Source organism: Diabrotica virgifera, chromosome 4, assembly GCF_917563875.1.
Source record: "Diabrotica virgifera virgifera chromosome 4, PGI_DIABVI_V3a".
Taxonomy (NCBI): Eukaryota; Metazoa; Arthropoda; class Insecta; order Coleoptera; family Chrysomelidae; genus Diabrotica; species Diabrotica virgifera.
In genome coordinates, this window is record NC_065446.1 from 72166109 (window position 1) to 72181017 (window position 14909).

Sequence of the window (14909 nt, forward strand, 5' to 3'; positions counted from 1 at the left end):
CGGGTCAATAGGACCCAACAATGGTTTACGCTCCTTAATGGAAATAAAATAAGCTAATGGTGATTAATAAAACTTTATTAACAAGAAATTATGGTTAACTAAACAAAAATTATGTTGTTAATATAAATTAAACCTTAAAATTAATATTAACATTAACAAAAATAAAAGTATTTTTTTCTTTCAAAAAAGCCTAGTAGCAAATATCTACAAAAATTTAATTCAGTTTAAAACTGGGACAGTAATAAAAAGAATTGATTTTACAAATAACGTATGGTCCTAAAGTTTTGGGAAAAATTTCAAAAGCATATAACTCTGACCACAATAATCTTATATTTTTATTAAATTATTCAACAATTTAGCTTAACTATCCTTATTATAAATCAAAATTCAAATGACAGACAAGGGACCATTATTTTCGATTTGCCTAATAATTCCCTTGACACGTTGTATCATCCTTCGGACGACCTCGTCGTCAATTTCTTTAATTTTTGTATATATGCGGCGTCTTAACTGTTCCTGATTTTGTACTTCCCATCCGTTATTATAGACTTTCCGACTTAATATTGCCCAGAACTCTTCAATTGGACGAGCCTGAGGTAGGTTGGGGGGATTGTCTGCTTTCGGTACAAAGGTAATGTTGTTAGTTTCGTACCAGTCCCTTGTGATCCTCGCGTAATGACATGAAGCAAGATCTGGCCAAAAGACTATTTGATCATTTGCATGATGTGTGTTCACAAACTGAAGCAATTTAGAGAGACATATTTGAATATAAATATTTGCGTTTAAGGTTTCGCCTCGAACAACACCAATGTAGGGCTGTGAGATAAAGCCAGCCTCAGAAATTGCACACCATACCAAAATTTTGTCCTCAAATTTTTTCTTACTTTTGAATTTTATTTCATCAGGTACATTTTCGTAATCGTTCGTGTAAAACCCATCGTTACCCTTCATCTCAGAGTTGGACAAAATAAAATATTTTTCATCGTCCATCACGATCAACTTGTTGACGAAATGCACTCGCCTTAACGCGCGGCAACATCTCGGAATTCTCTCTAATTGATCCTCTGTGTATTTTGGAGCTTTCATTTTTTTCCGATAGATAATATTGTTACTCGATAGGGTCCTGTCTACTGTAGTCTTTCCAACATGAAATCTTCTGGCCAGTTTTCGCTGTGAAACCCCAATTTTGTTCTTAGCTGTTCAAAATCCGCGGTCGGCCACTTTTACGCAAGTTAACATATGGTATCCCTTCTTTACATTCTCTGATTGTGCGATAAATTGTCGATTTGCTTATGTTTTGATCTCGATAGGTATTAACAATATCTCGTTTCGACATTCGCCTAACCATATTATAAAGACCTCGACGAATATCAATTTTATAAGACATTTTGCAGAGCACAAACCAAAATATTCTGCTTTGTTTATTAAATGTCAATAACTGATGACATTTCAATTCCATGGCCTTCTTTGTTAAGTGCATTTTGCTTCTCAATCAGACCAGGTGAAATTTTTCCCAAAACTTTAGGACCATACGTTATGTTTATGATATACAGGGTGTAACAAAAATACAGGTCATAAATTTAATGGCATATTCTGTGACCAAAAATAGTTCGACTGAACCTAACTTACCTTAGTACAAATATGCACGGAAAAAAAGTTACAGCCCTTTGAAGTTACAAAATGAAAATCGATTTTTTCCAATATATCGAAAACTATTAGAGATTTTTTATTGAAAATGGACATGTGGTATTCTTATGGCAGTAGTATTTTAAGAGAAAATGATAATCAAATTTGGACACCCCATAAAAATTTTATGGGGGTTTGGTTCCTTTAAACCCCCCAAACTTTTGTGTACGTTGCAATTTAATTATTATTGTAGCGCCATTAGTTAAACACAAGTTTTTAAAAACTTTTTTGTCTCTTAGTACTTTTTCCAAAAGTCAGTTTTTATCGAGATATTTGAATATTTGTCAAATCCACCACATATTTGTATATGGTAAAGTACGATTATGGAGACTTGGTAATAATATGAAAATTTATTTATGAGTTACATTTTTAAGTATATTTTTAACCATATTAAAAAAGAAGCCACATCTCGATAAAAGATGCTTTATCAAAAAAATACAAAGAGTCAAAAAAGTTTTAAAAACACTGTGTTTAACTAATGGTACCGCACTAATAGTTTAATTGGAACGTACACAAACATTTGGGGGGTTTAAAAGAACAAAACCCTCATAAATTTTTTACGTAAACATATTAAAAAAGAAGCCGCAACTCGATAAAAACTGCCTTATCGAAAAAATACCAAGAGTCAAAAAAGATTTAAAAATATTGAATTTAACTAATGGCACCACAATAATAATTTATTTGGAACGGACACAAAAGTTTGGGGAGGTTTAAGGGAACAAAACCCCCATAAAATTTTTATGGGGTGCACAAATTTCACTTTAATTTTTCTTTAACATGTTCCTTCCATAAGAATGCCACATGTCCATTTTCAACAAAAAATCTCGATATGGTTTTCGATATATTCAAAAAAATCGATTTTCATTTTGTAACTTCAAAGGGCTGTAACTTCTTTTGTGTGCATATTTGTACTAAGGTAAGTTAGGTTCATTCGAACTATTTGTGGTCCCAGAATATGTGGTTTAATTTATGACCTGTATTTTTGTTACACCCTGTATAATTAGTCCTTCTATCGTTTTTAGGGCAGGTTTACAGCGTGATCGTTTAGCAGGCGGAGTTAAATTGTCCATAGACGGTTCACTAGCATTTCCATCTTGTCTACTTGTTCCTGCTAGTGTCCTTTTTACCAGTTTATGAGAGCCTTTGGTTATTGGTATATTTTTTCTGGAAATGATTACTGGTTTCATTAGTTTTTTCCAAATTCCTCAAGAAAAATTCGCCGTTTTGCCATGGTATTACATTGGATATTTATTGATGACCATAAGACGAACGCGTTGTAGGCAGATATGTTCAGAAGATTACAAAAAACAATCATTGGCCAGCGATTTATCTCTTCTCACATGTATAAGTCCCAACAAGCTAATCTAGAGTATCCACTGCTCCCTTATTGGAATTGTAATATAAAATAATTTGGGACTTTTTCATTTGATGAAAGTGATGCATGATGCATCGATTCATGATGCAAAGTACTCATAAGAACAACATTTTTATTATTTTTAGGAATACTGTCAACAACAGTGGTATCTTGCCTGAAACAAAAAAGACGAGCAATGAACTTCTTTATTCGCAATTTTTGCTGAAGGCTCCTGTTTATTTTACTTATAATCCCGGCATTTTACCTACCTTGTTTTAAAAGAAATTTTCCTAAGTTTCACGATGTGAAAAATTATTACACGTAATATTGTGGCCTTCCAAATCACTACTCAAATCACACATCACACGCATTCCTGTATAGATCCGCAATCCAGAGAGCATAAAAAGTTTTACTGTTCATAATTGCATAAAACCCAAACTTTTGTGCCATATTTCGCTAGCTTGCTTGGAATGTACCACTTGACGGGACATTGGACTCTAAAGGCAACAAGTTGCTTATCGACGGTAACATTTTAATCACTAGGGTTAAAAAGTTTTGGTACATTTTCTACCTATGTTCATAAATTTCACGTAGTGTAGTAAGTTTATCAAAACGTCTTCTATCATTTCTAGCAGTTTTGTTATCAAAACGTATTACTTGCAAACTTTTTGTAAATTGTCAAGCGACATTATTGATTGAAATATACTATGAGCTGTTTCTTCATTACACAAACTTTTAGTTGATTTACCATGGGACTTATAAACTAGAGCTAAAAATAAAAGGCCAATGTTTGCTTGGAAACCAACTTTATTCATGCCTTTCCAGTTAGCTCCAAAGGCATGCTGTCCGTCCTTGTTGGTCATATTTATAATTTGGTTTGCAACATCGGCCAGCAGCAATACTACAGTTTATTTTACAAGTTCTAGCTTGCAGAAACCTGTTTTTATTTACAGACGTATCCGGCTGACAAACACAAAGGTACTGAAAATATAGAATATGTTTATTCTGAATATGAATATTATAATATATTATAATAATAATATGAATATATAAATAATAGAGAATATGAATACTGCCAACTAAACATACATACACAGGTTATTTTTAACGGTTTAAATACGCGGATCATATTGACCCGAACGTACCCTAGGTAACAATTTCATTTTGTCAAAAAAATCAGGAAGTTGATTGTTTATCTCATATGCAATTGAAAGGCCTCATATTAGGTAATAAAGTCACAAAACACCAAATCGTTACGCCGCGTAATAATTTGTAAAATAAGAAATAAATTATTTTTTGGGTCAAATAGACCCGAACAGGACAGCAGGGTTAATAGAAGTGTACAAATACTAGTCGATACAGACGACATCGATATCATAGCAAGAAGAAAGGTGGACCTGGTCCAATCGTTCACATCATTAAGCAAAAAGAATGGGGCTACACATTTTTACTAATAAAGCTAATTATACAGGGTGTTTCATTGGGAAATTAACATACGTTAACTGAAGAAAGAGGACACTTACGCGGTCTCAAAAATACTATACTTAATGGGTCCTACTCCATTAATAACAAAGATACTGAGTGTTTATCTATTTTGCCATTTTCTTAATTGGTTCATAACTTTTTAACCACACTGTATATTTTTTTTATATTTGGCGCGCAAATTTGGTTTAAGGTGTACAATAAATTAAATTATTTACAATTGTAAAAAATCCAGGTCTGGATTAAAAAAAATTGGAAAAATATTCCAACCCTAAAACAACAACCTGTACATTAAATTTTTTTAAAATGGATTTTTCAGTTGAAAAGAAGATGACAAACTAAATTTAGTGGTATAATTTGAATTTTTGGCAAAATGATTTTTCTGGTCAAATTTTGAATTTATATTCTGAAATTATGTGAATTTCGAGAGATCTAAGTAGAAAAAAATTAAAATACAGCTTACAACTTGTCAACCGCACTGTATATTCATTTTATATTTAACACGCGAATATTCTTTTAGGTGTCCAATTAATTAATTTATTTACAAATAAAAAAAATCCAGGTTCGGATTAAAAAATATTGTATAAATATTCCGACCCCAAAAGAAAACACTCTGTATATTAAATTTTTTTAAAATGGATTTTGCATTTGAAAAGGGGCTGAAAAACTAAATTTAATGGTATACTTTGAATTTTCGGCAAAATAATTTTTCTGGTAAAATTTTGAATTTGAATTCTGAAATTATACGAATTGCGAAGCTCAAAGTAAAAAAAATTAAAATATGATTTAATTTTAATTAATACCATTATTTAATCTAAATTGGTAAAATATTAACATTTTGACACATAACAATAATTTTTGATGGTGGTAATTTTGAATAAGTACTTTAGTTTTGAATAGTTATGTTTTGAATAGTTATGCACATTTTCTCTGTTTTGTTATAATTTTTAGATACTTTGTTGATTAAAGTGATGTATTCTTTATTGAGTCTTTATTATTTATTCATTATTTAAAGATGAATATTCGCCATAAACTATTTGTCACAGATAATAAAAAAACACTGAAATGTTTTAACATTTTATCAATTTAGATTAAATCATGGTATTAATTAAAATTAAATCATATTTTAATTTTTTTTACTTTGAGCTTCGCAATTCACATAATTTCAGAATTCAAATTCAAAATTTTATCAGAAAAATCATTTTGCCGAAAATTCAAAGTATTCCACTAAATTTAGTTTTTCATCCTCTTTTCAAATGCAAAATCCATTTTAAAAAAATTTAATATACAGGGTATTTTTTTGGGTCGGAACATTTTTACAATATTTTTTAATCCAGACCTGGATTTTTTATAATTGTAAATAAAATGATTGATTGCACACCTAAAAGAATATTCACGTGTTAAATATAAAATAAATATACAGTGTGGTTAACAAGTTGTAAGGTGTATATAATTTTTTTTCTACTTAGAGCTAAAAAATTTGACCAGAAAAGTCATTTTTCCGAAAATTCAACGTATACTACTAAATTTAGTTTTTCACCCTCTTTTCAACTAAAGAATCCATTTTAAAAAAATTTAATATAAAGGGTGTTTTTTGGGGTCGGAACATTTTTACAATAATGTTTAATCCGGACCTGGATTTTTTATAATTGTAAATAAAATAATTGATTGGACACCTAAAAAATATCCGCGTGTTAAATATAAAATAAATATACAGTGCGGTTAACCATTTGTAAGTTGTATTTTATTTTTTTTTTTCTACTTAGAGCTCTCGCAATTCACATAATTTCAGAATTCAAATTCAAAATTTGACCAGAAAAATCATTTTGCCGAAAATTAAAAGTATACCACTAAATTTAGTTTTTCATCCTCATTTCAACTAAAAAATCCATTTAAAAAAAATTAATGTACAGGGTGTTGTTTTTGGGTCGGAATATTTTTCTAATATTTTTTAATCCGGGCCTGGATTTTTTACATTTGTAAATAAATTAATTTATTGTACACCTTAAAGGATATTCGCGTGCCAAATATAAAATAAATATACAGTGTGGTTAAAAAGTTATGAGCCAAATAAGAAAATGGCAAAATAGATAAAACACCCAGTATCTCTGTTATTAATGGAGTAAGACCCATTAAGTATGGTATTTTTGAGACCGCCTAAGTGTCCTCTTTCTACAGTTAACGTATGTTACTTTCCCAATGAAACACCCTGTATGAAGATGACAAATAATATTCAAGTAGGAAAACCCGAAGACCTAACGGGTGGAACATATCCCGAAGGAGTAAGATAGTTCATTTATACTAGGCTCACAAATCAACCAAAGTAATACAGTAACTGCAGAAATTAACAGACGTATATATCTATCTGTCAAATAGATCTATGAATAAAAGAAACTTTTAACATCAATACATAGTCACAAAAGGAAAAAAAAATATTAATATACAGAACTATACTCAAGCCCGTCGTCACCTACGCGTCAGGAACGTGGACGATGACAAAAAGTGGTGAGGAAGGTTTAGGCTGTTTTGAACGTAAAATAGCTGTTTAGACATATTTGTAAAGACTTGCACAAAAACGGATTACGCCGTAGATGATATAATTTTGAGCTTTACCACCCTAATGGTGTACCCTCTTTAAGAACATAGTGGAGGGCTACACATGGAAAGGCACTGGGCTCGGGCTTCAGTTGGTTAGAGGTGTCTTGGTCGGGGTTCTCTAGGGCTCAAATATAAGAGATTAGAAGGTGAGACACGAAAGAGAAAGAGAAGAGGAGAGAGGAGAAGAGAATTCTGGGCGCCACCTATCGCTGGATAGGAATTATAAGGAATAGAGAGAGTTAAACGATACTAAGACGACAAGAAAAGACAATAAATACGAGGCGAAAGAAATAAAGTATCAATATTACACGATACCAAAATAAATTTACAGAGAAGAGCGGGTAATTATGTCGCGCGGTAATCACTAGATACTGAGACACATATACAGGCATATAAAAATAAAAAACAATACAATACCTGTAGTGCAGTCACTGAAGGTGAATTATGAGCTATTACCTCCGATTTCATTGAATCTCCATCGATTTGCATGAAAATTAATGAGTAGTTAGAGGATATCTCCAGGAACAAAGGTGATATGGTGCCAACTTGCGCTTTTACCCTGGGGGTGAATGCCACCCCTCCTCGGGAGTGAAAATTATTTTATTAAAAATAACCCCAGAATCCGATAGAGGGAAGAATTCATGTTTTTAACAGATTTTTCATAAATAATTCGAAAAATATAAGTTTTTACAAAAAAGTTATTATTATCAAAATTGAAGCTAATAAAAAATCAAATAAACTCCTTACTAGAAAAACCTTTGAATATTAAATAAAAGTGAGTTATAGGTAATTGAATGTTTATTTCTTTCGTCGAGTAACCAAATCTAAGTATTCAAGCTTAAATACCGGGAAAATGATGCATTTTATAATATAAACTTATTAAACATTTGTCAAAGTTCATAGAAATATCTATCAAATAAGCTCTCGAACAAGTTGATACCATTAAGATTTATTCGCCAAAAATGTTTAAAAATGTATCTTTTAAAAATTTTTACAAAAAATGTTATTGTTTTTTGCAAATTACTCCGTTAATTTTTAAGATATCAGGTTCACCTGAGAACTAATTAAAAGTTGATTACAAGAGCTATTAAAAAACGTCGAAATTCGTCTTTTTAACCTCTTACTTTTTTAAAAATAAAAGGTTAAATGGCCCCGGTTACATGGTTCTTGCAGCAAAATTAAAATTTTAAACCTTTTTATCTCGTTTATATTTTTCTCTACGAAAATAGTAAAATGGGTATAGTATTTGGAACAGAAAAAACTAAAATTTTTAGGTATATATCTTTTTTACGTATATTAAGTATTTTTTGAGTTATTATCAAAAGAAAATGAAAAGTAGGATAATTTTAAAAATTCTGATTTTTGAAATTATATATTTCTTTTTTAAAAATGTGCATTCTAAACCGGCCAAAATTGTTGAAATCATTAACTATGTTTACCTAAAGAAATTCTTGTAAGGATTACTACAAATTTTAATTTTTGTGGAAACGGCGTATGTTTTATTTTTCACTTTTTCCTAAAAAAATCGAAAGGGTTGTCTTATTTTCATCATAACTTGCTTAATTTTGATGCTATTAACTTTCACGGTAGCTCATTTAATAGGTATTCCGAAGTACTTTGACAAATGCCTAACAAGTATATTCTATAAAATGCATCGTTTTCCCGTTATGTAATAACTGACTTTGAAATAACATTAGTTTAGCTCTTTAACTGGGGAGTGTATTAAATTTTTTATTATCTTTAATTTTGGTAATTATAGCTTTTTTAAAAACCTTAGTTTTTGAGTAATACGTGAAAAATAGCTTTAAAAGATGCATTTTTTTAAGAAAAAATAAAATTTTTGATATTTAATAACTCAAAAAGTTTTTTTTTTTTATTTCAATTAACGTGTCTCGGCTGTTGCGGCCATTGACACAAGGAACATTACAATAACAATAAATAATTAAGTTAAATTTACAGTAGGTGGTATACTTTACAATGTTTAAGGAACTCTATCACATTACACAATTTGTTTTTAGAGTTTAATATAGTACACAATTTCCGTGGATGCCATATTTGGTCCGTCCTGCTGCGTAGTGGTTGCACTCCACAAGTAAGTGCAGTACACTCAGTCGAGTGTTGCAGTGTTGGCAGTTTGCAGGTTCTTCGGGAACCATCAAGTATCCAAGGGTTAGGCGGGTGTGCCCAATTCTGAGCCTTGTGATGATGGTCTTCGGTTTCCTTTCAATTTTTACCAGTCTAGGTCCTAAAATGCTTGGTTGGATGGACTTTAATTGGGTAGTGCACTTGCTCCACTGATTTTGCCACGTTGGGGTAGATATCTTTTTGATTTCAGTGGTTATGTCTTGAAACAACTGGATATTTTGTTTCCATTTTCTTATATCTGCACAAATTTATGTTAAAGGCAGGTAATGTTTTTAGCCAAAGTGGAGTATTGGGCTGAATAATGGGAATGGTGCGATTAAGGTCAATATTTTCTAAGAGTGGCAATAGGAACTGTAGAGATGAATTGGAAATATCTGAACTGTGTGCTCCCGTTAATTGAATATTTTTAATGAGTTGGCAAGATATATTATTAGGATTTGCAGAGACCTTGGCAAAGTAGGAGTTTAATAGACGTTTTTTTCTAATATTAAAGGGGGTTCACACGATTCGACATATACACTTTCTGTAGGACTAGATCTAAATGCTCAGAGGCATATTCTTAATGAAGTGTTTTGAATTGTATCTAGTGATTTTAAATAACCTTAACAGTATTTCTTCTTCGGCTTCCCATTGACGATTGGCTAATGATTTTAAAAGATTTATACTTTTTGCAGCATTGGCTTTATGCCTCTTCCATGTTAATTTTTGTCAAAAATTACCCCTAGAAATTTGTAGTTTTCAACTAATTGTAGTGAATGCCCTTTTAATATTATGTGTGGAAGAGTTTGCTTATATTTTTTGCCTAAAGTTAATTACTTTAGTCTTTGTGGGTGAGAAGCTAAAACCAATTTTGTTAGACCAGTGACATATGTTATCAATGGTGTTTTGCAAAAGTTTACTTATGGAGCTTGTTACTTTACCCGAACAGTAAATGACTATATCATCCGCATGGATGTTATGTTTGACAGGGGCTTGTATTAAGGAACTAACGTCGTTAAATAGCAGTAAAAATCAGGTTGTACTAAGGACTGATCCCTGAGGTACTCCTGTCTCCAGGATATATGAGTGAGACGTTTCACCATTAGCAGAGACTTTGAAACTTTTGTCAGTTAAAAAATTCTCAACAGACAGATATATGCTTTCAGATAAATTAGACTCTTGCAGTTTTTCTAGAATTGCCGGCCTTGATGCTGTGTCGAAAGCACTTTCTATATCGAAAGAGACAGTTACAAGGTTATTTCTATTAGAGAATGCCTCTATGATATCGAATTGAAGAGTGATAAGATTATCCATTGTGCAACGATTCGGACGAAATCCTAATTGGGCGGAATTGGAGTTTGCGAAATTTTCCAGGAGTTTGCAAAGTGTGCACGTTAATGAGATGGGTCTAAGTGACATAGTTGTATTGGTAGAAGTATCATTTTTCTCAAGTGGAATAGTTAAAGCTTGTCGCCCAAATGATGGAAATTGGTTACTTAGCAATATGTTGTTGTAGAATTCTAGTGACTTTTTTAGGGAATCTTCATGAAGATGTTTTATAAATATCGATGGAATGTCATCCTGCCCTGCAGCACTATGTTTTAGGGAATTAACAGCTTCTAGTAATTCGTCGATCGTTAGTGGGAGATTGACAGGATGATCATTGGAATAATTTGGATTCGTATGTGCGAAACATCTGTTTGATATATTTATTGTTCCAGTAGCGCTATTATTATGTTTTGTTTTACTTGAGAAGTATTTGGCAAGTGTATTTACAATCTGCTGATCATAATTTATGACATTATTATCTTCTATTTCGGCTGTAATTTTATGTGTTTTATATCTTACCTTTGATCTGTTTTATTTTAGTCCATATTTGACTAGGAGGTGTGTCAGAAGTTATGCTACTGATGTATTTGTTCCATGAATCCTTTTTGCTTTCTTTGACAATTCGCTTAGATTTAGCTCTTAGTTTTCTAAAATTTATTAGATCCGCTTGGTTTCTAGTTTTACGGAGTCGGTTTAATGCTATTTTACAATCTTTTACAGCTAGTTTACACGATCCATTCCACCACGGAACACATTTTTAGGAGGGATCGATGTGGTATTTACCAATACATTTTTCAGCAGAAGTTATAATGCAATCAATCAGCATATTATTATATTAAGATCTTCATCAGCAGAGTTCATAAAATACATTTGATCTGTCTGTTCCGTGACAGTTAAACTAAATATATCCCAATCACCGTGAGCAATTTTCCACTTAATTTTGCTTTGTCTTTGTGAGTTATCATTGTTAGAAATTAAAATGGGAAAATGGATGCTGTTATAGAGACTTTCCAGTGTTTTCCATGTAAGATGTGTAGATGTTCCCCGGTTACATGGTTCTCGCAGCAAAATTAAAATTTTAAACCTTTCTATCTCGGTTATTTTTTACTCTACGGAAATAGTAAAATGTCATCCAATTTTCATGAAAATCGATTAAGATTCAACGAAATCGGAGGTGAAACCCTTCAGTGACTCCACTAGTGAAAGAGAAGCACAAATAGACATGCAACAAAATAAATAGTCGGATAGATGTGAGAAAATAAAAATAAGTAAATATTTGAGTTAAAAAATTATATTGTGATCTTCAAAGTATATATTATAAAAAACTAGTAAAACACCACATCGATTGAGAAAGGTTAGAAAATAAAAAAAAATTATAGTTAGGTTTATGGCAATATTTAATTCAAAGGAAAATAAGTGAAACTAGTGATAATTGATTTTTGAGAATATGTTAAAAAGAGTTCGACAAAAATTTTGATAGTGATCACTGTACGTATTACATAACATCTATAAAGAAAATAGTCTACCTGTGATACCTAGCATTCGGCCAGAGATCGAGAGGTCTTTCCTATACATTTTTTATATTTTTTTGAAAGCGGTAAGCACAAAATTATTTCGGTGTTTAAAAAAAAATTAAAACAAACTGTTTAAAGTATATTTATTTTTAAGAAATCATATTATAATAGAACTATAACTCCTTACGTGCATACAAAATACACACATATTCTTTTTTTTAAACCCAATTTTTTTCAAAAATGAGCACTTTGAATCAATAAAACTTATAGATAATATAAATAATACATCACTAAAGTAACTTGTGAAGCGGTAACGATTAATTTTATTTGGGAAGCTAACTAGGGGGTGATTTTCGCGATTTTTGTACCAATAAATAAAAGGGGCCAACAATATTTTGAGCGGAACTCACTTATTTTTAATGTAAGAGGTTTTTTTAAAAAAAGAAAAAAAAAACTTTTCTTAAACACTTTAAAAAAGTTATAATGAATATTCCCCGAAAATTGCTTTGTTTTTAGGTTATTTCACATTGAAATATTCAATTTGGAATTTGACGAAGAAGAACCTACTTTTCATTAGCTACAACTCTGCTTCTACTTGGTCTGCAGACCTCACGCGTACACAATTTTTGTCAATTTTTTATAAAATATTTTCACTAAGAATTTTTTTTCGCTAGAATACTTACTTTTTCAGTTATCTGCGAAAAACCGTCCAAAAACAAGTTTTTTTGTTGTTAAAAATGAACATATTCACTCGCAAATAACTTGAAAAATATTGACTAAGTGAAACAACTCTATAGAACAAAAGTTGCTTAGATTTAGTCATTTTATCCAAACCCGGCCTATTTTGAACGTATATTTTTTCACTCCGGAGAAAATATTTTTCACCCCGTATTTCCCAATTTTTGTAAAATGGAGGGGAAGTAAAATTGTTAACTTTTTCTTATGATATAATAATAGACAATTTTAACTTCTTCTTCTTCTACGGCACTACAGCCCAAATTGAGCCTTGGCCTCCTTTATTTTTTGCCTCTACCCTTGCCTGTCTGTGGCTGCTCTTCTCCATACACGGACTCCTAAAAGGGCTTGTGCGTCGCTGTTTACTGTGTCTTCCCAGCGCTTTCGTGGCTTCCCAACCGGTCTCTTTCCTTGCATTCTAGCATTCAGTGCTCGTTTTGGTAGCCTATCCTCTCCCATTCTTATCACATGTCCGGCCCATTGCAATCTTTGTAATCTATTTTATCTACCTATTCCCAAATTTTCATCCTTCCCTTATTTTTTTGGAGGTTTTCGTAAAATTTTGTGTTCCCTGATCGGGCCAAGAAGCGCTGCAGAGTGGCCCATCTGGTTTGGACCTTACGTGTTTCCAAAGCTTACACCAACGTCATAGTCATGAATTTCGATTTGGTATGAACTTACGCTCGTATCGTAATATATCATTGAAAATTTATGGCTTCTGAATGATTCAATTTCTTTCTTTCTTTCTCTTCTTCCTTTTACCCTTACAGGTGTAGGATTTGGGTTTAGTTATATCACGTATTCACTCATCTCTTCCATTTTTTCTGTCTTGTGCTATTATTTTTATTTCTTCAAGAGTTTTCTCTTTAATTTTTTGCGAATCTACTATTTGATATATTCAATTTTTCCTAGGTCTGCTTTTTATTTCTTTTTTGTGATGTTTCTATTTTCGTGAATTTTTCTCGTTAGTCTACTGGGTTTCATTCTCATCAAATGTCCGTACCAGTTTAATTGCCTCTTTATTATTTTGTTCATTATTGGTTCTTGTTTGGTTATCCCTCTCATTGTCTTATTTCTTATAACCATTTGGTGTTTCCGACTGTAGCTCGTAGATGTTTTATTTCCATTGCGTTTGTCTTACTATTTTACTTTTTCTGCAAAATTCAATTTTAACTCGTATATAGTATCGTCGGTATCGCAATCGTATTATATATTTTCATTTTTGTTTCTTGGGACAATTCTTTATTTCTCAGAACTATGACTGTGTTATACAATAAGGGTTCTAATTTTACTGTCTGTAATCATTAGTATCCTATTATTGTTCGTATTTGGTTGGTGCTTTCTCCAGTATTTCCAATCAATTCGTTCATGACTATTATTATGAATAGTAGCGGGCTAAGACTGTCTCCTTGTTTAACACCTCTTTTTCAATTGAACTCTTCAGACCTTTCTCGGCTATCTGTGCACGTCCTGTTACTACTCTGTAAATACTTTCAATTATTTTTATCAATGAAATTGTTACTTTCATTTTCTGCAAGCTTTCCTATATAATTTTTCTTTCTATAGAGGCGAACGCTGCTCTTAGATTTATGAATGCCAAACTGAGCTTTCCTCCCGAGTCAATACCTACTTCTTTCTATTTATTAATAATGTAAATGTTATTGTTTGCCTAATATTAAAATTTCAGCATAACACAACGTATATGACACATTTTCATCAACGTATGTGCCCAAACGAGAAAAGTTCATTGTGAATAATCTGAATGAAATTATTCCTAAAATAAATTATCGTCCTCCACATTGTACAGCTTCCACAGCCAATAATATATAAAATTTTAAATCTCTTTTACGTGTTTCCAAAGCTTACACCAACATCATACTCATAAATTTCGATTTGGCATGAACTTACGCTCGTATCATAAATCATTGAAAATTTATGGCTTCTGATAATGATTCAATTTTAAAATACTTATGGAGCCGCAATCGGTAGTACTGAATTCACGAAAAAGGTAATTTTCCAGATATCAGGATGTAATGGAAGCCTACTGAGTTGAATAACTTAGGGAATTATTTCATTTTTGATTTATA

General features: G+C 31.5%; 1 protein-coding gene across 1 annotated transcript; it reads right to left on the reverse strand.

The window, feature by feature from the left end:
* Positions 1-387: 387 nt before the first annotated feature.
* LOC114324753 (uncharacterized) lies at positions 388-1086 on the reverse strand. The gene has a single exon (XM_028272584.2). The coding sequence runs from the start codon at positions 1084-1086 to the stop codon at positions 388-390; it is 699 nt and encodes a 232-aa protein (XP_028128385.2).
* Between the last annotated feature and the right edge of the window lie 13823 nt (positions 1087-14909).

What these genes read in the sequence shown, in the direction of transcription:
- LOC114324753 (XM_028272584.2), bottom strand. Translation starts at nt 1,086, where the DNA reads ATGAAAGCTCCAAAATACACAGAGGATCAATTAGAGAGAATTCCGAGA.